General features: G+C 57.6%; 1 protein-coding gene across 7 annotated transcripts in view; it reads right to left on the reverse strand.

Moving 5' to 3' along the window:
• KIF21B (kinesin family member 21B) overlaps positions 1-24,956 on the reverse strand; it is a 318,269-nt gene that overhangs the window by 78,720 nt on the left and 214,593 nt on the right. For all 7 annotated transcript variants that reach the window (XM_069944619.1, XM_069944618.1, XM_069944620.1 and 4 more), the window contains 4 exons: positions 23,842-23,943; positions 3,203-3,332; positions 2,576-2,636; positions 1,301-1,358 (listed from right to left, as the gene is read on the reverse strand). In XM_069944619.1, coding sequence (XP_069800720.1) covers positions 1,301-1,358; positions 2,576-2,636; positions 3,203-3,332; positions 23,842-23,943 — 351 coding nt within the window. The remainder of the gene's footprint in view (positions 1-1,300; positions 1,359-2,575; positions 2,637-3,202; positions 3,333-23,841; positions 23,944-24,956) is intronic.

The raw sequence follows: 24,956 nt of genomic DNA on the forward strand, positions 1-24,956 counted from the left end.
TGTGTTTTTTATTTAGCCTAGGGGCACTAGTATCAGCCATAGGTGTGAGGTGCAGCGCTCTTTTTCTTCCGTGAAGCGCATTTTGTTTCTCTCTTTTCTCCATGTTTTGCACTCCTCCTGGTGAGACCCACATGACCGCAATTAGCAGGAGACACCTGAGCGCACATGGTTTTAATCCCTCCTGTCTTTTCCCACTCTGTCTGCAGCAGCTATGGTGAGCGCAATACCTCATCCAGACTTGTGCTGTTTGGGGGCGACCTTCTCCGCCGGCGGTGCTGGCCGGGTTCTGGTGTGGTGTTTGTGGGTCTGGTCCTGTGGCATGGGGGTCGCAGTGCCGTCCCATGGCCCCCGTTCCCTCACTGAGCACGCCTGCGGGGTTGGTGGCCACTGACTGCCACGGTGTGGACTTAGTGTAGGGACCCATGTGTATCAGATACCTGCACGATGGTACATGGGGCAGTATGGCTTGATCAATTCATACACAAAATTCTGATGTGTTTTTTATTTAGCCTAGGGGCACTAGTATCAGCCATAGGCGTGAGGTGCAGCGCTCTTTTTCTTCCGTAAACCTAATTTTTCTGAGGTTGAACGCCTGCCTTATCTACGTTGTTCTCACCGCCACGCTGTATCAGGCTAAATTTTGGGGTGCTTTATATGCTACCTCTGTTTTAATGGTTCCCTGTGTCCTCACCGCTTTGCTGTGTCAGGCTAAGTTTTTGTGTGGTTCATATGCCTACCTGTTTTAACCAGGCTGTTGGACAGAATTTGGCATAATGGTGCCATTAGGCAGCCTCAGAGGCATCCATACATGCTGCCCCTGCTGTTTCCTGTACATTTCCGTGGTCTTTCCATCATTTTCTGAGGTTGACAGGTTTTCACACGACCTTCCCTTTGCCGAGCTTGGGTCCCCTGCAAAAATGCTCGAGTTTCCCATTGACTTCAATGGGGTTTGTTACTCTAAACGAGCACTCGAGTATCGGGAAATATTCGTCTCGAGTAACGAGCACCCGAGCATTTTAGTATTCGCTCATCACTAGTAACCGTGCATATGTGTTGTCATTTATTTATAAGCCGGGTACATTTGGAACTAAGCTGGTACTAATATACAGTAACATACGGCAACATACAGTAATTTACAGGAGCATACAGTAATATATGGTAACATACGGTAACACGGTAATTTACAGTAATATACAGTAATATACAGTAATTAACGGTAATATACAATAAGATACGGTAATTTACAGTAATATCGAATATACGGTAATTTACAGTAGACTACACAGGTGAAAGCTCTTACCTTCCATTTGAAGTCATCGTGACTGTTTGACCCTTTCATCGAGAAGGATTGAGAAGCACTAAAAAGAAAGTGAGACGAGATTTATTATACGGAGAAATAACGGCCCTAGCGGCCTCAATGGTGCAACAAGCCACAACGGACACAACATGCAGTCACCATACATCGGCGGACATTGAAAGGGCTTCAACCTTCCTTGTCCCCACTTCCTTGACCTCTGTGCCCCCCTGGGGATCTCTAGATTGGCGGCCTAGATTGATGATCCGCAGCTCTATTCACTCTCTACGGAGCCTCTATGGAGTGGGGCATACCTGGCTACAGGGGGGAATGCCTGGCTACAGGGGGGAATGCCTGGCTACAGGGGGGAATGCCTGGCTACAGGGGGGAATACCTGGCTACAGAGGGGCATACCTGGCTACAGAGGGGCATACCTGGCTACAGAGGGGAATACCTCGCTACAGGGGGGAATGCCTGGCTACAGGGGGGAATGCCTGGCTACAGGGGGGAATGCCTGGCTACAGTGGGGAATGCCTGGCTACAGTGGGGAATGCCTGGCTACAGGGGGGCATACCTGGCTACAGGGGGGCATACCTGGCTACAGGGGGGAATGCCTCGCTACAGAGGGGAATACCTGGCTACAGGGGGGAATACCTGGCTACAGGGGGGATACCTGGCTACAGGGGGAATACCTGGCTACAGGGGGGGGATGCCTCGCTACAGGGGGGAATACCTGGCTACATGGGGAATACCTGGCTACAGGGGGGAATGCCTGGCTACAGGGGGGAATGCCTGGCTACAGGGGGGAATGCCTGGCTACAGGGGGGATACCTGGCTACAGGGGTATACCTGCCTACAGGGGGGATACCTGGCTACAGGGGGGATACCTGGCTATAGGGGGATACCTGGCTACAGGGGAAATACCTGGCTACAGGGGGAATACCTGGCTACAGAGGGGCATACCAGGCTACAGGGGGCATACCTGTCCACAAGAGTGCCTGCGCAGAATTAACAGGTCCAGTATTGTGGAGGTGACTGACAGCCAGAGGACAAGCTGGAAGAGCTTTTTATGACTGGTGTACTGTACTAACACCCGAGCTCATGACCTGGTGCTTAGACCTTTGTATTGTGTATGGGGCTTTTCGAAGCCCTTTAGCTTGTGTACAAGTCCTGGTTACAGCATTTGGTACTTCGATACTTATTGAGTATCAAAGTATCTTATTAGATAATTATTAGATACTTATTAAGTAGAGAATCTGTTATGTAGCTGAATATACAAACCTTCCATCTGACATCTGACTCAGCTCCGAGACCTCCTCATCCGTGCTGGCGTATCCATTCTCTGTAATAAGTGATTATTTATCAGTATACAGGATTATACAGATCTCTCCTATCTGCCCTGTAGTTATTGTCCTGCACACCAGCCCATCAGGTCTCATACCGGCTGGGAGGAGAGGACTGGATAGGAGATACTACATAGACCAGCTCCTAGGTGTCTGTTACACTGCAGGGGACTTGGCTATGCCGTACAGCTTCCCGGGCAGCGATTGCTTCAACTGATTAACGTAAACTTCGGGTTTCTACAAACTGAACCTTAAACAAATTGCACTAAAACAGCGAGACCATTGCAGGAGTCCAGCTATATTAATACAGTTCAAAAAATGTGCTCATCGGCGCTCCCTGGTCTCCTCCGGATCGCCAGTGCCTCCAACCGCTTCCAGCCTGCTCAGCCAATCCCTGACTAAGACAGCGACACGGCCAGAGACAAAGCTGAGCGGGCTGTTACTCTCCAGATAAAATTGACAGCCTGGTCAGCCAATCACTGGCTGCTGAAGGGGCTGGAGACCCTATATATATTATCCTATATATAACTGCAGAGATGGCAGGGACAGGACTCTGTGACCTCACCGTTCTGCATGGACTGACACTCGGATTTCTCCAGCAGGATTTGGCTGTGTGGGAAGCCGTGCATGTCCGTCTGCTGAATCCGAGCTTCCAGGATCCTTATCTGTGCTTCCTTCTGGGCGACCTGTAGACCCTGCAAGAGACCACCGGCTATTATTCCTGATGGGGACGGAAGCCAATAATAATCAATACTCCCCAGAACAGACAAAGACAGAAGGTCTCCTGACCAAGTGCACTTCTTCCAACCTCATCTCCCACCCACCCTCCCATCCACGCCAGTGATTTACCAAACACTTGTATCTCCTCTCCTAATAACCATCACTCTTAACCCCTTAACGACAATGGATGTGAATGTACGCCATGAAAGTCAGGGCCCAGATGACACATGGCATACATCATGGTCTGCAGAGGAGCCGAGCTGCTTCATAGAGAGGGAGGAGCGGCTGCTATGAGAACCTGGATCCTCACTGTTAATAACTGGCTGCAGTGATCGCGCACCCGCCCGCAGTGATCCCGCACCCGCCTGCAGCGATCCTGCACCTGCCCGCAGTGATCCAGCACCCGCCCGCAGCGATCACGCAACCGCCCGCAGCGATCACGCACCCGCACGCAGCGATCCCGCACCCGCACGCAGCGATCACGCGCCTGCCCGCAGTGATCCCGCACCCGCCCGCAGCGATCCCGCATCCGCCCGCAGCGATCCCGCATCCACCTGCAGTGATCACGCACCCGCCCGCAGTGATCCCGCACCCGCCTGCAGCGATCCTGCACCTGCCCGCAGTGATCCTGCACCCGCCCGCAGCGATCACGCACCCGCCCGCAGCGATCCCGCACCTGCCCGCAGCGATCACGCGCCTGCCCGCAGCGATCCCGCACCCGCCCGCAGCGATCCCGCATCCGCCCGCAGCGATCCCGCACCCACCCGCAGTGATCACGCACCCGCCCGCAGCGATCCCGCACCCGCCCGCAGCTATCCCGCACCCGCCCGCAGCTATCCCGCACCCTTGGTTTAACTTGATGGACATGTGTCTTTTTTCAACCGTATTAGCTATGTAACTATGTAAGTATGAATGTCCCCTCAGAGCTCTGTCTGCCTCTGTGAAATTTCTGCAATCCTGCTAGACACGCCCCTCCCTGACAATCCTGCTGGACACGCCCCTCCCTGACAATCCTGCTGGACACGCCCCTCCCTGACAATCCTGCTGGACACGCCCCTACCAGGAGATCCTGCTGGACACGCCCCCTCCCTGACAATCCTGCTGGACACACCCCTCCCTGACAATCCTGCTGGACACGCCCCTACCAGGAGATCCTGCTGGACACGCCCCCTCCCTGACAATCCTGCTGGACACACCCCTCCCTGACAATCCTGCTGGACACGCCCCCTCCCTGACAATCCTGCTGGACACGCCCCTCCCTGACAATCCTGCTGGACACGCCCCTACCTGACAATCCTGCTGGACAAGCCCCTACCAGGAGATCCTGCTGCACACGCCCCTCCCTGACAATCCTGCTGGACACGCCCCTACCAGGAGATCCTGCTGGACACGCCCCTCCCTGACAATCCTGCTGGACACGCCCCTCCCTGACAATCCTGCTGGACACGCCCCTCCCTGACAATCCTGCTGGACACGCCCCTGACAATCCTGCTGGACACGCCCCTCCCTGACAATTCTGTTGGACACGCCCCTCCCTGACAATCCTGCTGGACACGCCCCTCCCTGACAATCCTGCTGGACACGCCCCTCCCTGACAATCCTGCTGGACACGCCCCTCCCTGACAATCCTGCTGGACACGCCCCTCCCTGACAATCCTGCTGGACACGCCCCTCCCTGACAATCCTGCTGGATACGCCCCTACCAGGAGATCCTGCTAGACACGCCCCTCCCTGACAATCCTGCTGGACACACCCCTCCCTGACAATCCTGCTGGACACGCCCCTACCAGGAGATCCTGCTGGACACGCCCCTCCCTGACAATCCTGCTGGACACGCCCCTACCAGGAGATCCTGCTGGACACGCCCCCTCCCTGACAATCCTGCTGGACAAGCCCCTCCCTGACAATCCTGCTGGACACGCCCCTCCCTGACAATTCTGTTGGACACGCCCCTCCCTGACAATCCTGCTGGACACGCCCCTCCCTGACAATCCTGCTGGACACGCCCCTACCAGGAGATCCTGCTGCACACGCTCCTCCCTGACAATCCTGCTGGACACGCCCCTCCCTGACAATCCTGCTGGACACGCCCCTCCCTGACAATCCTGCTGGACACGCCCCTACCAGGAGATCCTGCTGGACACGCCCCTCCCTGACAATCCTGCTGGACACGCCCCTCCCTGACAATCCTGCTGGACACGCCCCTCCCTGACAATCCTGCTGGACACGCCCCTCCCTGACAATCCTGCTGGACACGCCCCTCCCTGACAATCCTGCTGGACACGCCCCTTCCTGACAATCCTGCTGGACACGCTCCTCCCTGACAATTCTGTTGGACACGCCCCTCCCTGACAATCCTGCTGGACACGCCCCTCCCTGAAAATCCTGCTGAACACGCCCCTACCAGGAGATCCTGCTGAACACGCCCCTCCCTAACAATCCTGCTGGACACGCCCCTCCCTGACAATCCTGCTGGACACGCCCCTCCCTGACAATCCTGCTGGACACGCCCCTCCCTGACAATCCTGCTGGACACGCCCCTCCCTGACAATCCTGCTGGACACGCCCCTCCCTGACAATCCTGCTGAACACGCCCCTCCCTGACAATCCTGCTGGACACGCCCCTCCCTGACAATCCTGCTGGACACGCCCCTCCCTGACAATCCTGCTGGACACGCCCCTACCAGGAGATCCTGCTGGACACGCCCCTCCCTGACAATCCTGCTGGACACGCCCCTACCAGGAGATCCTGCTGGACACGCCCCCTCCCTGACAATCCTGCTGGACAAGCCCCTCCCTGACAATCCTGCTGGACACGCTCCTCCCTGACAATTCTGTTGGACACGCCCCTCCCTGACAATCCTGCTGGACACGCCCCTCCCTGACAATCTGCTGGACACGCCCCTACCAGGAGATCCTGCTGCACACGCTCCTCCCTGACAATCCTGCTGGACACGCCCCTCCCTGACAATCCTGCTGAACACGCCCCTCCCTGACAATCCTGCTGGACACGCCCCTACCAGGAGATCCTGCTGGACACGCCCCTCCCTGACAATCCTGCTGGACACGCCCCTCCCTGACAATCCTGCTGGACACGCTCCTCCCTGACAATCCTGCTGGACACGCCCCTCCCTGACAATCCTGCTGGACACGCCCCTCCCTGACAATCCTGCTGGACACGCCCCTTCCTGACAATCCTGCTGGACACGCTCCTCCCTGACAATTCTGTTGGACACGCCCCTCCCTGACAATCCTGCTGGACACGCCCCTCCCTGACAATCCTGCTGTACACGCCCCTACCAGGAGATCCTGCTGAACACGCCCCTCCCTAACAATCCTGCTGGACACGCCCCTCCCTGACAATCCTGCTGAACACGCCCCTCCCTGACAATCCTGCTGGACACGCCCCTCCCTGACAATCCTGCTGGACACGCCCCTCCCTGACAATCCTGCTGAACACGCCCCTCCCTGACAATCCTGCTGGACACGCCCCTCCCTGACAATCCTGCTGGACACGCCCCTCCCTGACAATCCTGCTGGACACGCCCCTCCCTGACAATCCTGCTGGACACGCCCCTACCAGGAGATCCTGCTGGACACGCCCCTACCAGGAGATCCTGCTGGACACGCCCCTCCCTGACAATCCTGCTGGACACGCCGCTCCCCGACAATCCTGCTGGACACGCCCCTACCAGGAGATCCTGCTGGACACGCCCCCTCCCTGACAATCCTGCTGGACACGCTCCTCCCTGACAATCCTGCTGGACACGCCCCTCCCTGACACTCCTGCTGGACACGCCCTTCCCTGACAATCCTGCTGGACAAGCCCCTACCAGGAGATCCTGCTGCACACGCCCCTCCCTGACAATCCTGCTGGACACGCCCCTCCCTGACAATCCTGCTGGACACGCCCCCTCCCTGACAATCCTGCTGGACACGCCCCTCCTGACAATCCTGCTGGACACGCCCCTCCCTGCCAATCCTGCTGGACACGCCCCTACCAGGAGATCCTGCTGGACACGCCCCTCCCTGACAATCCTGCTGGACACGCCCCTCCCTGACAATCCTGCTGGACACGCCCCTCCCTGACAATCCTGCTGGACACGCCCCTCCCTGACAATCCTGCTGGACACGCCCCTCCCTGACAATCCTGCTGACACGCCCCTTCCTGACAATCCTGCTGGACACGCTCCTCCCTGACAATTCTGTTGGACACGCCCCTCCCTGACAATCCTGCTGGACACAGCCCCTCCCTGACAATCCTGCTGAACACGCCCTACCAGGAGATCCTGCTGAACACGCCCCTCCCTAACAATCCTGCTGGACACGCCCCTCCCTGACAATCCTGCTGAACACGCCCCTCCCTGACAATCCTGCTGGACACGCCCCTCCCTAACAATCCTGCTGGACACGCCCTTCCCTGACAATCCTGCTGGACACGCCCCTCCCTGACAATCCTGCTGAACACGCCCCTCCCTGACAATCCTGCTGGACACGCCCCTCCCTGACAATCCTGCTGACACGCCCCTCCCTGACAATCCTGCTGGACACGCCCCTACCAGGTAGATCCTGCTGGACACCGCCCTACCAGGAGATCCTGCTGGACACGCCCCTCCCTGACAATCCTGCTGGACACGCCCCTCCCCGACAATCCTGCTGGACACGCCCCCTACCAGGAGATCCTGCTGGACACGCCCCCTCCCTGACAATCCTGCTGGACACGCTCCTCCCTGACAATCCTGCTGGACACGCCCCTCCCTGACACTCCTGCTGGACAACGCCCTTCCTCTGACCAAATCCTGCTGGACAAGCCCTACCAGGAGATCCTGCTGCACACTCCCCTCCCTGACAATCCTGCTGGACACGCCCCTCCCTGACAATCCTGCTGGACACGCCCCTCCCTGACAATCCTGCTGGACACGCCCCTCCCTGACAATCCTGCTGGACACGCCCCTCCCTGCCAATCCTGCTGGAACACGCCCTACCAGGAGATCCTGCTGGACACGCCCCTCCCTGACAATCCTGCTGGACACGCCCCTCCCTGACAATCCTGCTGGACACGCTCCTCCCTGACAATCCTGCTGGACACGCTCCTCCCTGACAATCCTGCTGGACACGCCCCTCCCTGACAATCCTGCTGGACACGCCCCTTCCTGACAATCCTGCTGGACACGCTCCTCCCTGACAATTCTGTTGGACACGCCCCTCCCTGACAATCCTGCTGGACACGCCCCTCCCTGACAATCCTGCTGAACACGCCCCTACCAGGAGATCCTGCTGAACACGCCCCTCCCTAACAATCCTGCTGGACACGCCCCTCCCTGACAATCCTGCTGAACACGCCCCTCCCTGACAATCCTGCTGGACACGCCCCTCCCTGAACAATCCTGCTGGACACGCCCTCCCTGACAATCCTGCTGGACACGCCCCTCCCTGACAATCCTGCTGAACACGCCCCTCCCTGACAATCCTGCTGGACACGCCCTCCCTGACAATCCTGCTGGACACGCCCCTACCAGGAGATCCTGCTGGACACGCCCCTACCAGGAGATCCTGCTGGACACGCCCCTACCAGGAGATCCTGCTGGACACGCCCCTCCCTGACAATCCTGCTGGACACGCCCCTCCCCGACAATCCTGCTGGACACGCCCCTACCAGGAGATCCTGCTGGACACGCCCCCTCCCTGACAATCCTGCTGGACACGCTCCTCCCTGACAATCCTGCTGGACACGCCCCTCCCTGACACTCCTGCTGGACACGCCCTTCCCTGACAATCCTGCTGGACAAGCCCCTACCAGGAGATCCTGCTGCACACGCCCCTCCCTGACAATCCTGCTGGACACGCCCCTCCCTGACAATCCTGCTGGACACGCCCCTCCCTGACAATCCTGCTGGACACGCCCCTCCCTGACAATCCTGCTGGACACGCCCCTCCCTGCCAATCCTGCTGGACACGCCCCTACCAGGAGATCCTGCTGGACACGCCCCTCCCTGACAATCCTGCTGGACACGCCCCTCCCTGACAATCCTGCTGGACACGCTCCTCCCTGACAATCCTGCTGGACACGCCTCTCCCTGACAATCCTGCTGGACACGCCCCTCCCTGACAATCCTGCTGGACACGCCCCTTCCTGACAATCCTGCTGGACACGCTCCTCCCTGACAATTCTGTTGGACACGCCCCTCCCTGACAATCCTGCTGGACACGCCCCTCCCTGACAATCCTGCTGAACACGCCCCTACCAGGAGATCCTGCTGAACACGCCCCTCCCTAACAATCCTGCTGGACACGCCCCTCCCTGACAATCCTGCTGAACACGCCCCTCCCTGACAATCCTGCTGGACACGCCCCTCCCTGACAATCCTGCTGGACACGCCCCTCCCTGACAATCCTGCTGGACACGCCCCTCCCTGACAATCCTGCTGAACACGCCCCTCCCTGACAATCCTGCTGGACACGCCCCTCCCTGACAATCCTGCTGGACACGCCCCTACCAGGAGATCCTGCTGGACACGCCCCTACCAGGAGATCCTGCTGGACACGCCCCTACCAGGAGATCCTGCTGGACACGCCCCTCCCTGACAATCCTGCTGGACACGCCCCTCCCTGACAATCCTGCTGGACACGCCCCTACCAGGAGATCCTGCTGGACACGCCCCTCCCTGACAATCCTGCTGGACACGCTCCTCCCTGACAATCCTGCTGGACACGCCCCTCCCTGACACTCCTGCTGGACACGCCCTTCCCTGACAATCCTGCTGGACAAGCCCCTACCAGGAGATCCTGCTGCACACGCCCCTCCCTGACAATCCTGCTGGACACGCCCCTCCCTGACAATCCTGCTGGACACGCCCCTCCCTGACAATCCTGCTGGACACGCCCCTACCTGACAATCCTGCTGGACACGCCCCTCCCTGCCAATCCTGTGGGACACGCCCCTCCCTGCCAATTCTGTGGGACACGCCCCTACCTGGGGAGTTGTCCTGAGTAGCAGCTAGGTAGGACTGTCCCAGCAGCATCAGATAACAGCCCTGACACAGGAGAAACAAAACCTCCTCCCCCACCTCCTAGCAGCATGTTCTCCTCCCCCACCTCCTAGCAGCATGTTCTCCCCTCTCCTCCCTGACGTCCTAGCAGCACCTTCTCCCCCCTCCTCCCCCACCTACTAGCAGCACCTTCTCCCCCCTCTTCCCCCACCTCCTAGCAGCACTTTCTCCTCTGCCACCTCCTAGCAGCACCTTCTCCCCCCACCTCCTAGCAGCACCTTCTCCCCCCCACCTCCTAGCAGCACCTTCTCCCCCCTCCTCCTAGTAGCACCTTCTCCTCCCCCACCTCCTAGCAGCACCTTCTCCCCCCCCCACCTCCTAGCAGCACCTTCTCCCCCTCCTCCTAGCAGTAACTTCTCCCCGCCACCTCCTAGCAGCACCTTCTCCCCCTCCTCCTAGCAGTAACTTCTCCCCCCCACCTCCTAGCAGCACCTTCTCCCCCTCCTCCTAGCAGTACCTTCTCCCCCTCCTCCTAGCAGCACCTTCTCCCCCCTCCTCCTATCAGCACCTTCTCCCCCCTCCTCCTATCAGCACCTTCTCCCCCCTCCTCCTAGCAGCACCTTCTCCCCCCTCCACCTAGCAGCACCTTCTCCCCCTCCTCCTAGCAGCACCTTCTCCCCCCTCCTCCTAGCAGCACCTTCTCCCCCCTCCTCCTAGCAGCACCTTCTCCCCCCTCCTCCTAGCAGCACCTTCTCCCCCCTCCTCCTAGCAGCACCTTCTCCCCCCTCCTCCTAGCAGCACCTTCTCCCCCCTCTTCCCTCACCTCCTAGCAGCACCTTCTCCTCCCCCACCTCCTAGCAGCACCTTCTCCTCCCCCACCTCCTAGCAGCACCTTCTCCCCCCTCCTCCTAGCAGCACCTTCTCCCACCTCCTCCCCCACCTCCAAGCAGCACCTTCTCCTCCCCCATCTCCTAGCAGCACCTTCTCCCCCCTCCTCCCCCACCTCCTAGCAGCACCTTCTCCCCCTTCCTCCCCCACCTCCTAGCAGCACCTTCTTCCCCCTTCTCCGCCACCTCCTAGCAGCACCTTCTCCCCCCCACCTCCTAGCAGCACCTTCTCCCCCCTCCTCCTAGTAGCACCTTCTCCTCCCCCACCTCCTAGCAGCACCTTCTCCTCCCCCACCTCCTAGCAGCACCTTCTCCTCCCCCATCTCCTAGCAGCACCTTCTCCCCCCTCCTCCTAGTAGCACCTTCTCCTCCCCCACCTCCTAGCAGCACATTCTCCTCCCCCACCTCCTAGCAGCACCTTCTCCTCCCCCATCTCCTAGCAGCACCTTCTCCCCCCTCCTCCCCCTCCTCCTAGCAGCACCTTCTCCCCCCTCCTCCCCCACCTCTTAGCAGCACCTTCTCCCCCTCCTCCCCCACCTCCTAGCAGCACCTTCTCCCCCACCTCCTAGCAGCACCTTCTCCCCCTCCTCCCCCACCTCCTAGCAGCACCTTCTCCCCCCCCCCACCTCGTAGCAGCACCTTCTCCTCCCCCACCTCCTAGCAGCAACTTCCCCCCCCCCCCCACCTCCTAGCAGCAACTTCTCCCCCCTCCTCCCCCACCTCCTAGCAGCACCTTCTCCCCCCCACCTCCTAGCAGCACCTTCTCCCCCCCCACCTCCTAGCAGCACCTTCTCCTCCCCCACCACCTAGCAGCACCTTCTCCTCTCCCACCTCCTAGCAGCCCCTTCTCCTCCCCTACCTCCTAGCAGCACCTTCTCCCCCCTCCTCCCCCACCTCCTAGCAGCACCTTCTCCCCCACCTCCTAGCAGCACCTTCTCCCCCCTCCTCCCCCACCTCCTAGCAGCACCTTCTCCCCCCTCCTCCCCCACCTCCTAGCAGCACCTTCTCCCCCCTCCTCCCCCACCTCCAAGCAGCACCTTCTCCCCCCTCCTCCCCCACCTCCTAGCAGCACCTTCTCCCCCCTCCTCCCCCACCTCCTAGCAGCACCTTCTCCCCCCTCCTCCCCCACCTCCTAGCAGCACCTTCTCCCCCCTCCTCCCCCACCTCCTAGCAGCACCTTCTCCCCCCTCCTCCCCCACCTCCTAGCAGCACCTTCTCCCCTCTCCTCCCCCACCTCCTAGCAGCACCTTCTCCCCCCTCCTCCCCCACCTCCTAGCAGCACCTTCTCCCCCCTCCTCCCCCACCTCCTAGCAGCACCTTCTCCCCCCTCCTCCCCCACTTCCTAGCAGCACCTTCTCCCCCCTCCTCCCCCACCTCCTAGCAGCACCTTCTCCCCCCTCCTCCCCCACCTCCTAGCAGCACCTTCTCCCCCCTCCTCCCCCACCTCCTAGCAGCACCTTCTCCCCCCTCCTCCCCCACCTCCTAGCAGCACCTTCTCCCCCCTCCTCCCCCCTCCTCCTAGCAGCACCTTCTCCTCCCCCACCTCCTAGAAGCACCTTCTCCTCCCCCACCTCCTAGCAGCACCTCCTCCCCCTCCTCTCCCATCTCCTAGCAGCACCTCCTCCCCCACCTCCTAGCCGCACCTTCTCCTCCCCCACCTCCTAGCAGCACCTTCTCCTCCCCCACCTCCTAGCAGCACCTTCTCCTCCCCCACCTCCTAGCAGCATCTCCTCCCCCACCTTCTCCTCCCCCATCTCCTAGCAGCACCTCCTCCCCCCTCCTCCCCCACCTCCTAGCAGCACCTTCTCCTCCCCCACCTCCTAGCAGCACCTTCTCCCCCCTCCTCCCCCACCTCCTAGCAGCACCTCCTCCCCCACCTCCTCCCCCCTCCTCCTAGCAGCACCTTCTCCTCCCCCACCTCCTAGCAGCACCTCCTCCCCCACCTCCTAGCAGCACCTTATCCCCCCTCCTCCCCCACCTTCTAGCAGCACGCTCTCCCCCTCCCCTCACAGAGGTCACTTAGCAGAGCTGACGGTGTTGTGTGTGTGAGGAGCAGGGCAGGGGAAGAGCTGGATGGAGGGTCAAATACCCAGTGCTTCACCCAGGGGGGACATGCCAGACATGACTCCAATGTACTGCATGAGGGAGAGTGGGTGAGTCACTGAGGGGAGGACTAAGTCCCAGAACAACACAGCTGTAGTCCTTCCATAGTACATATAACATTCACTATCAGATGTCTGCAGCAGGTGCCCCCACCCCCATGGCTGACATTATCCTACAGTGTTATGAGAGCAGGTGACTGTATCTAATCCCACTGTGTGTGATACTGTATGATGGGGCTCTGTATCTAATCCTACTGTGTGTGATACCATCTGCTGGGGCTCTGTATCTAATCTTACTGTGTGATATTGTATGCTGGGGCTCTGTATCTGATCCCACTGTGTGTGATACCATCTGCTGGGGCTCTGTATCTAATCTTACTGTGTGATACTGTATGCTGGGGCTCTGTATCTAATGTTACTGTGTGTGATACCATCTGCTGGGGCTCTGTATCTAATCTTACTGTGTGATACTGTATGCTGGGGCTCTGTATCTAATCCTACTGTGTGTGATACCATCTGCTGGGGCTCTGTATCTAATCTTACTGTGTGATACTGTATGCTGGGGCTCTGTATCTGATCCCACTGTGTGTGATACCATCTGCTGGGGCTTTGTATCTAATCTTACTGTGTGTGATACTGTATGCTGGGGCTCTGTATCTAATCTTACTGTGTGTGATACCATCTGCTGGGGCTCTGTATCTAATCTTACTGTGTGTGATACCATCTGCTGGGGCTCTGTATCTGATCCCACTGTGTGATACTGTATGCTGGGGCTCTGTATCTAATCCTACTGTGTGTGATACCATCTGCTGGGGCTCTGTATCTAATCTTACTGTGTGATACTGTATGCTGGGGCTCTGTATCTAATCTTACTGTGTGTGATACCATCTGCTGGGGCTCTGTATCTGATCCCACTATTTGTGATACCATCTGCTGGGGCTCTGTATCTAATCTTACTGTGTGTGATACTGTATGATGGGGCTCTATCTGATCCCACTGTGTGTGATACCATCTGCTGGGGCTCTGTATCTAATCTTACTGTGTGATACTGTATGCTGGGGCTCTGTATCTAATCTTACTGTGTGATACCATCTGCTGGGGCTGTGTAGCTAATCTTACTGTGTGATATTGTATGCTGGGGCTCTGTATCTGATCCCACTGTGTGTGATACCATCTGCTGGGGCTCTGTATCTAATCTTACTGTGTGATACTGTATGCTGGGGCTCTGTATCTAATCTTACTGTGTGTGAGACCATCTGCTGGGGCTCTGTATCTAATCTTACTGTGTGATATTGTATGCTGGGGCTCTGTATCTAATCTTACTGTGTGATACTGTCTGCTGGGGCTCTGTATCTAATCTTACTGTGTGTGATACCATCTGCTGGGGCTCTGTATCTGATCCCACTATTTGTGATACCATCTGCTGGGGCTCTGTATCTAATCTTACTGTGTGTGATACTGTATGATGGGGCTCTATCTGATCCCACTGTGTGTGATACCATCTGCTGGGGCTCTGTATCTAATCTTACTGTGTGTGATACTGTATGCTGGGGCTCTGTATCTAATCTTACTGTGTGTGATACCATCTGCTGGGGCTCTGTATCTAATCTTACTGTGTGTGATACCATCTGCTGGGGCTCTGTATCTGATCCCACTGTGTGTGATACCATCTGCTGAGGCTCTGTATCTAATCTTACTGCGTGATACTGTATGCTGGGGCTCTGTATCTAATCCTACTGTGTGTGATACCATCTGCTGGGGCTCTGTATCTGATCCCACTATTTGTGATACCATCTGCTGGGGCTCTGTATCTAATCTTACTGTGTGTGATACTGTATGATGGGGCTCTATCTGATCCCACTGTGTGTGATACCATCTGCTGGGGCTCTGTATCTAATCTTACTGTGTGATACTATATGCTGGGGCTCTGTATCTAATCTTACTGTGTGATATTGTATGCTGGGGCTCTGTATCTGATCCCACTGTGTGTGATACCATCTGCTGGGGCTCTGTATCTAATCTTACTGTGTGATACTGTATGCTGGGGCTCTGTATCTAATCTTACTGTGTGATACTGTATGCTGGGGCTCTGTATCTAATCTTACTGTGTGATACCATCTGCTGGGGCTCTGTATCTAATCTTACTGTGTGATACCATCTGCTGGGGCTCTGTATCTAATCTTACTGTGTGTGATACCATCTGCTGGGGCTCTGTATCTAATCTTACTGTGTGTGATACTGTATGATGGGGCTCTATCTGATCCCACTGTGTGTGATACCATCTGCTGGGGCTCTGTATCTAATCTTACTGTGTGTAATACTGTATGCTGGGGCTCTGTATCTAATCTTACTGTGTGATACCATCTGCTGGGGCTGTGTATCTAATCTTACTGTGTGTGATACCATCTGCTGGGGCTCTGTATCTAATGTTACTGTGTGTGATACCATCTGCTGGGGCTCTGTATCTAATCTTACTGTGTGTAATACTGTATGCTGGGGCTCTGTATCTAATCTTACTGTGTGTGATACCATCTGCTGGGGCTCTGTATCTAATCTTACTGTGTGTGATACCATCTGCTGGGGCTCTGTATCTGATCCCACTGTGTGAGATACCATCTGCTGGGGCTCTGTATCTAATCTTACTGCGTGATACTGTATGCTGGGGCTCTGTATCTAATCTTACTGTGTGTGATACCATCTGCTGGGGCTCTGTATCTGATCCCACTATTTGTGATACCATCTGCTGGGGCTCTGTATCTAATCTTACTGTGTGTGATACTGTATGATGGGGCTCTATCTGATCCCACTGTGTGTGATACCATCTGCTGGGGCTCTGTATCTAATCTTACTGTGTGATACTGTATGCTGGGGCTCTGTATCTAATCTTACTGTGTGATATTGTATGCTGGGGCTCTGTATCTGATCCCACTGTGTGTGATACCATCTGCTGGGGCTCTGTATCTAATCTTACTGTGTGATACTGTATGCTGGGGCTCTGTATCTAATCTTACTGTGTGTGAGACCATCTGCTGGGGCTCTGTATCTAATCTTACTGTGTGATATTGTATGCTGGGGCTCTGTATCTAATCTTACTGTGTGATACCATCTGCTGGGGCTGTGTAGCTAATCTTACTGTGTGTGATACTGTATGATGGGGCTCTATCTGATCCCACTGTGTGTGATACCATCTGCTGGGGCTCTGTATCTGATCCCACTATGTGTGATACCATCTGCTTGGGCTCTGTATCTAATCTTACTGTGTAATACCATCTGCTGGGGCTCTGTATCTAATCTTACTGTGTGATACCATCTGCTGGGGCTCTGTATCTGATCCCACTGTGTGTAATACCATCTGCTGGGGCTCTGTATCTAATCTTACTGTGTGATACTGTATGCTGGGGCTCTGTATCTAATGTTACTGTGTGTGATACCATCTGCTGGGGCTCTGTATCTAATCTTACTGTGTGTAATACCATCTGCTGGGGCTCTGTATCTAATCTTACTGTGTGATACTGTATGCTGGGGCTCTGTATCTAATCTTACGGTGTGTAATACTGTATGCTGGGGCTCTGTATCTAATCTTACTGTGTGATACCATCTGCTGGGGCTCTGTATCTAATCTTACTGTGTGATACTGTATGCTGGGGCTCTGTATCTAATCTTACTGTGTGATACCATCTGCTGGGGCTCTGTATCTAATCTTACTGTGTGTGATACCATCTGCTGGGGCTCTGAATCTAATCTTACTGTGTGTGATACCATCTGCTGGGGCTCTGTATCTAATCTTACTGTGTGTGATACTGTATGCTGGGGCTCTGTATCTGATCCCACTGTGTGTGATACCATCTGCTGGGGCTGTGTATCTAATCTTACTGTGTGATACTGTATGCTGGGGCTCTGTATCTAATCTTACTGTGTGATACTGTATGCTGGGGCTCTGTATCTAATCTTACTGTGTGTGTAATACTGTATGCTGGGGCTCTGTATCTGATCCCACTGTGTGTGATACCATCTGCTGGGGCTGTGTATCTAATCTTACTGTGTGATACCATCTGCTGGGGCTCTGTATCTAATCTTACTGTGTGATACTGTATGCTGGGGCTCTGTATCTAATCTTACTGTGTGTGTAATACTGTATGCTGAGGCTCTGTATCTGATCCCACTGTGTGTGATACCATCTGCTGGGGCTGTGTATCTAATCTTACTGTGTGATACCATCTGCTGGGGCTCTGTATCTAATCTTACTGTGTGTGATACCATCTTCTGGGGCTCTAAATGATCCAACTGTGTGTGATACCATCTGCTAAGGTGCTGGTCAGTGAATGGAGGGACACAGCCAGGGAGATGAGGGATAGGCCACGCCCACTTTCTGCCAGCCAGGGAGATGAGGGATAGGCCACGCCCACTTTCAGTCAGCCAGGAAGAAGAGGGATAGGACACACCCACTTTCAGTCAGCCAGTGAAGATGAGGGATAGGCCACGCCCACTTTTAGTCAGCCAGGAGAAAAATTCATTTATTCTTCTGAGCCAAACAACTGAGGATATCTCAGCGAGCGCACAAGCTATCAACACAGTTTAGGGCTCTTTTTAAAGAGTAATACGTGGGCTTTTTATCAGAGAAATTTCCTTTTTTTGGCTACCTAAATTATAGTTACGCTTTAATTCACCCCTGTCCCGCCAGGACAACTAAGGAGGAAACCCACAGCCGGGACAACTAAGGAGGAGACACAAAGCCGGGACAACTAAGGAGGAGATCCCCAGCAGGGACAACTAAGGAGGAAACCCACAGCCGGGACAACTAAGGAGGAAACACACAGCCGGGACAACTAAGGAGGAGAAACACAGCCGGGACAACTAAGGAGGAGACACACAGCCGGGACCACTAAGGAGACACACAGCCGGGACAACTAAGGAGGAAACCCACAGCCGGGACGACTAAGGAGGAGACCCACAGCCGGGACAACTAAGGAGGAGACCCCCAGCCGGGACAACTAAGGAGGAGACACACAGCCGGGACAACTAAGGAGGAGACACACAGCCGGGACAACTAAGGAGGAGACACACAGCCGGGACAACTAAGGAGGAAACCCACAGCCGGGACAACTAAGGAGGAAACCCCCAGCCAGGACAACTAAGGGGGAGACCCACAGCCGGGACAACTAAGGAGGAAACCCACAGCCGGGACAACTAAGGAGGAGACCCACAGAAGGGACAACTAAGGAGGAGACCCACAGCCGGGACAACTAAGGAGGAGACCCACAGCCGGGACAACTAAGGAGGAGACACACAGCCGGGACCACTAAGGAGGAGACACACAGCCGGGACAACTAAGGAGGAGACACACAGCCGGGACCACTAAGGAGACACACAGCCGGGACAACTAAGGAGGAAACCCACAGCCGGGACGACTAAGGAGGAGACCCACAGCCGGGACAACTAAGGAGGAGACCCCCAGCCAGGACAACTAAGAAGGAGACACACAGCCGGGACAACTAAGGAGGAAACCCCCAGCCAGGACAACTAAGAAGGAGACACACAGCCGGGACAACTAAGGAGGAGACACACAGCCGGGACAACTAAGGAGGAGACCCACAGCCGGGACAACTAAGGAGGAGACCCACAGCCGGGACAACTAAGGAGGAGAAACACAGCCGGGACAACTAAGGAGGAGACCCACAGCCGGGACAACTAAGGAGGAGAAACACAGCCGGGACCACTAAGGAGTTGACACACAGCCGGGACCACTAAGGAGGAGACCCACAGCCGGGACAACTAAGGAGGAAACCCACAGCCGGGACAACTAAGGAGGAAACCCACAGCCGGGACAACTAAGGAGGAAACCCACAGCCGGGACCACTAAGGAGGAGACACACAGCCGGGACAACTAAGGAGGAAACACACAGCCGGAACAACTAAGGAGGAAAAACACAGCCGGGACAACTAAGGAGGAAACCCACAGCCGGGACAACTAAGGAGGAGACACACAGCCGGGACAACTAAGGAGGAAACCCCCAGCCAGGACAACTAAGAAGGAGACACACAGCCGGGACAACTAAGGAGGAAACCCCCAGCCAGGACAACTAAGAAGGAGACACACAGCCGGGACAACTAAGGGGGAGACACACAGCCGGGATAACTATGGAGAAAACCCTTAGCCGGGACAACTAAGGAGGAGACACAAAGCCGGGACAACTAAGGAGGAGATCCCCAGCAGGGACAACTAAGGAGGAAACCCCCAGCCGGGACAACTAAGGAGGAAACCCACAGGCGGGACAACTAAGGAGGAAACCCACAGCCAGGACAACTAAGGAGGAAACCCACAGCCGGGACAACAAGGAGGAAACCCCCAGCCGGGATAACTCCGTAAGAAGCATCTTATGGTTCTGGAGACGCCTAGCCAGTCTCCACACCCCCAGCTGGGATAACTAAGGAGGAGACACACAGTCGGGACAACTAAGGAAGAAACCCAAAGTCGGGACAACTAAGGAGAAAACCACCAGCCGGGACAACTAAGGAGAAAACCCCCAGCCGGGACAACTAAGGAGGAAACCCCCAGCCAGGACAACTAAGGAGGAAACCCCCAGCCAGGACAACTAAGAAGGAGACCCCAAGCCGGGACAACTAAGGAGGAAACCCACAGGCGGGACAACTAAGGAGGAAACCCACAGCCAGGACAACTAAGGAGGAAACCCACAGCCGGGACAACAAGGAGGAAACCCCCAGCCGGGATAACTCCGTAAGAAGCATCTTATGGTTCTGGAGACGCCTAGCCAGTCTCCACACCCCCAGCTGGGACAACTAAGGAGGAGACACACAGTCGGGACAACTAAGGAAGAAACCCAAAGTCGGGACAACTAAGGAGAAAACCACCAGCCGGGACAACTAAGGAGAAAACCCCCAGCCGGGACAACTAAGGAGGAAACCCCCAGCCAGGACAACTAAGGAGGAAACCCCCAGCCAGGACAACTAAGAAGGAGACCCCAAGCCGGGACAACTAAGGAGGAAACCCACAGCAGGGACAACTAAGGAGGAAACCCACAGCCGGGACAACTAAGGAGGAAACCCACAGCCGGGACAACTAAGGAGGAAACCCCCAGCCGGGACAACTAAGGAGGAAACCCCCAGCCGGGACAACTAAGGAGGAGACACACAGCCGGGACAACTCCGTAAGAAGCATCTAATGGTTCTGGAGCAGCCTAGCCAGTCTCCACACCTGGACCCAATAGGAAAGCTTTGGAAGGAGCGGAAACTCAATGTTGCCCCAGCGACAACCCGGAAACCTGAAAGATGTGGAGTAGATATGTATGGAGGAGGGGGACACAATCCCGGCTGCAGGGTCTGAAAACTTGGTCAAAATCTCCAGGAAATGGTACCAGCCTCTAAACAGTGATCCTAAAGGTTTTCAACAGGATTCTGATCTGGAGGAAGAACAGACCGCTCCATGTGAGGTCCCGCAGTCCCCAGCAGCCGCTCCATGTGAGGTCCCCCCCAGTCTCCAGCAGCAGCCGCTCCATGTGAGGCCCCCCAGTCTCCAGCAGCCGCTCCATGTGAGGTCCCGCAGTCCCCAGCAGCCGCTCCATGTGAGGTCCCGCAGTCTCCAGCAGCAGCTCCATGTGAGGTCCCCCAGTCTCCAGCAGCTGCTCCATGTGAGGTCCCCCAGTCTCCAGCAGCAGCTCCATGTGAGGTCCCCCCAGTCTCCAGCAGCCGCTCCATGTGAGGTCCCCCAGTCTCCAGCAGCAGCTCCATGTGAGGTCCCCCCAGTCTCCAGCAGCCGCTCCATGTGAGGTCCTCCAGTCTCCAGCAGCCGCTCCATGTGAGGTCCCCCAGTCTCCAGCAGCTGCTCCATGTGAGGTCCCCCCAGTCTCCAGCAGCCGCTCCATGTGAGGTCCTCCAGTCTCCAGCAGCCGCTCCATGTGAGGTCCCCCCAGTCTCCAGCAGCCGCTCCATGTGAGGTCCTCCAGTCTCCAGCAGCAGCCGCTCCATGTGAGGTCCCCCAGTCTCCAGCAGCCGCTCCATGTGAGGTCCCCCAGTCTCCAGCAGCAGCCGCTCCATGTGAGGTCCCCCAGTCTCCAGCAGCAGCCGCTCCATGTGAGGTCCCCCAGTCTCCAGCAGCTGCTCCATGTGAGGTCCCCCAGTTTCCAGCAGCAGCTCCATGTGAGGTCCCCCAGTCTCCAGCAGCAGCCGCTCCATGTGAGGTCCCCCAGTCTCCAGCAGCCGCTCCATGTGAGGTCCTCCAGTCTCCAGCAGCAGCCGCTCCATGTGAGGTCCCCCAGTCTCCAGCAGCAGCCGCTCCATGTGAGGTCCCCCAGTCTCCAGCAGCTGCTCCATGTGAGGTCCCCCAGTCTCCAGCAGCCGCTCCATGTGAGGTCCCCCAGTCTCCAGCAGCCGCTCCATGTGAGGTCCCCCGGTCTCCAGCAGCCGCTCCATGTGAGGTCCCCCAGTCTCCAGCAGCCGCTCCATGTGAGGTCCCCCAGTCTCCAGCAGCAGCCGCTCCATGTGAGGTCCCCCAGTCTCCAGCAGCCGCTCCATGTGAGGTCCCCCCCAGTCTCCAGCAGCAGACGCTCCATGTGAGGTCCCCCAGTCTCCAGCAGCAGCCGCTCCATGTGAGGTCCCGCAGTCCCCAGCAGCAGCCGCTCCATGTGAGTTCCCCCAGTCTCCAGCAGCCGCTCCATGTGAGGTCCCACAGTCTCCAGCAGCCGCTCCATGTGAGGTCCCCCAGTCTCCAGCAGCCGCTCCATGTGAGGTCCCGCAGTCCCCAGCAGCCGCTCCATGTGAGGTCCCGCAGTCTCCAGCAGCCGCTCCATGTGAGGTCCCCCAGTCTCCAGTAGCTGCTCCATGTGAGGTCCCCCGGTCTCCAGCAGCAGCCGCTCCATGTGAGGTCCCCCGCAGTCTCCAGCAGCAGATGCTCCATGTGAGGTCCCCCAGTCTCCAGCAGCCGCTCCATGTGAGGTCCCCCGGTCTCCAGCAGCCGCTCCATGTGAGGTCCCCCAGTCTCCAGCAGCCGCTCCATGTGAGGTCCCCCAGTCTCCAGCAGCAGATGCTCCATGTGAGGTCCCCCAGTCTCCAGCAGCAGCTCCATGTGAGGTCCCCCGGTCTCCAGCAGCCGCTCCATGTGAGGTCCCCCAGTCTCCAGCAGCAGCTCCAGGTGAGGTCCCCCAGTCTCCAGCAGCAGCCGCTCCATGTGAGGTCCCCCAGTCTCCAGCAGCCGCTCCATGTGAGGTCCCCCAGTCTCCAGCAGCAGCCGCTCCATGTGAGGTCCCCCAGTCTCCAGCAGCAGCCGCTCCATGTGAGGTCCCCCAGTCTCCAGCAGCCGCTCCATGTGAGGTCCCCCAGTCTCCAGCAGCCGCTCCATGTGAGGTCCCCCAGTCTCCAGCAGCAGATGCTCCATGTGAGGTCCCCCAGTCTCCAGCAGCCGCTCCATGTGAGGTCCCCCGGTCTCCAGCAGCCGCTCCATGTGAGGTCCCCCAGTCTCCAGCAGCCGCTCCATGTGAGGTCCCCCGGTCTCCAGCAGCCGCTCCATGTGAGGTCCCCCAGTCTCCAGTAGCAGCCGCTCCATGTGAGGTCCCCCAGTCTCCAGCAGCAGATGCTCCATGTGAGGTCCCCCAGTCTCCAGCAGCCGCTCCATGTGAGGTCCCCCGGTCTCCAGCAGCAGATGCTCCATGTGAGGTCCCCCAGTCTCCAGCAGCCGCTCCATGTGAGGTCCCCCGGTCTCCAGCAGCAGCCGCTCCATGTGAGGTCCCCCAGTCTCCAGCAGATGCTCCATGTGAGGTCCCCCAGTCTCCAGCAGCAGCCGCTCCATGTGAGGTCCCCCGGTCTCCAGCAGCCGCTCCATGTGAGGTCCCCCAGTCTCCAGCAGCCGCTCCATGTGAGGTCCCCCAGTCTCCAGCAGCAGACGCTCCATGTGAGGTCCCCCGGTCTCCAGCAGCAGCTCCATGTGAGGTCCCCCGGTCTCCAGCAGCCGCTCCATGTGAGGTCCCCCAGTCTCCAGCAGCAGCCGCTCCATGTGAGGTCCCCCAGTCTCCAGCAGCCGCACCATGTGAGGTCCCCCAGTCTCCAGCAGCAGCCGCTCCATGTGAGGTCCCCCAGTCTCCAGCAGCAGCCGCTCCATGTGAGGTCCCCCAGTCTCCAGCAGCCGCTCCATGTGAGGTCCCCCAGTCTCCAGCAGCAGCCGCTCCATGTGAGGTCCCCCGGGCCCCAGCAGCAGCCGCTCCATGTGAGGTCCCCCGGGCCCCAGCAGCAGCCGCTCCATGTGAGGTCCCCCGGTCTCCAGCAGCCGCTCCATGTGAGGTCCCCCAGTCTCCAGCAGCCGCTCCATGTGAGGTTCCCCAGTCTCCAGCAGCCGCTCCATGTGAGGTCCCCCAGTCTCCAGCAGCCGTTCCCTGATTATGCTGTGACCTCGATGAGCTGAAGTGTTACCTTCCAGGTAGGCTATGGAGGCTACTTCAAGAGACCACAGAGAGTTCTAATGAAAAGCCGATAAAGGTAGAATTTTTTTTTATTAATCACCTTTTCTATTGACGCACGGAGAAAGTTGTCAAGAAGATGACGCGCTTCAGCCAGAGAACAGGAACTGATAACAACAGAGGTGTCCGTCGCGTCCAGTTCTTCCTACAAAACAAGTAAATAATCGTTGTGATCAGTGCCATAACTGATGGCCGGAGGATCCCTCCTGTGTATGGGGAGGACGGGTGGCGGGAGACATAACTGATGGCCGGAGGATCCCTCCTGTGTATGGGGAGGACGGGTGGCGGGAGACATAACTGATGGCCGGAGGATTCCTCCTGTGTATGGGGAGGACGGGTGGCGGGGGGAGACATATTTGATGGCCGGAGGATCCCTCCTGTGTATGGGGAGGACGGGTGGCGGGAGACATAACTGATGGCCGGAGGATCCCTCCTGTGTATGGGGAGGACGGGTGGCGGGGGGAGACATAACTGATGGCCGGAGGATCCCTCCTGTGTATTGGGAGGACAGGTGGCGGGGGGAGACATAACTCATAGCTGGAGGATCCCTCCTGTGTATGGGGAGGACGGGTGGCGGGGGGAGACATAACTGATGGCCGGAGGATCCCTCCTGTGTATGGGGAGGACGGGTGGCGGGGGGAGACATAACTGATGGCCGGAGGATCCCTCCTGTGTATGGGGAGGATGGGTGGCGGGGGGAGACATAACTCATAGCCGGAGGATCCCTCCTGTGTATGGGGAGGACGGGTGGCGGGGGGAGACATAACTGATAGCCGGAGGATCCCTCCTGTGTATGGGGAGGACGGGTGGCGGGGGGAGACATAACTGATGGCCGGAGGATCCCTCCTGTGTATGGGGAGGACGGGTGGCGGGGGGAGACATAACTGATGGCCGGAGGATCCCTCCTGTGTATGGGGAGGACGGGTGGCGGGGGGAGACATAACTCATAGCCGGAGGATCCCTCCTGTGTATGGGGAGGACGGGTGGCGGGGGGAGACATAACTGATAGCCGGAGGATCCCTCCTGTGTATGGGGAGGACGGGTGGCGGGGGGAGACATAACTCATAGCCGGAGGATCCCTCCTGTGTATGGGGAGGACGGGTGGCGGGGGGAGACATAACTGATGGCCGGAGGATCCCTCCTGTGTATGGGGAGGAC

The sequence above is a fragment of the Dendropsophus ebraccatus genome, chromosome 11 (genome assembly GCF_027789765.1).
Source record: "Dendropsophus ebraccatus isolate aDenEbr1 chromosome 11, aDenEbr1.pat, whole genome shotgun sequence".
Lineage (NCBI taxonomy): Eukaryota > Metazoa > Chordata > Amphibia > Anura > Hylidae > Dendropsophus > Dendropsophus ebraccatus.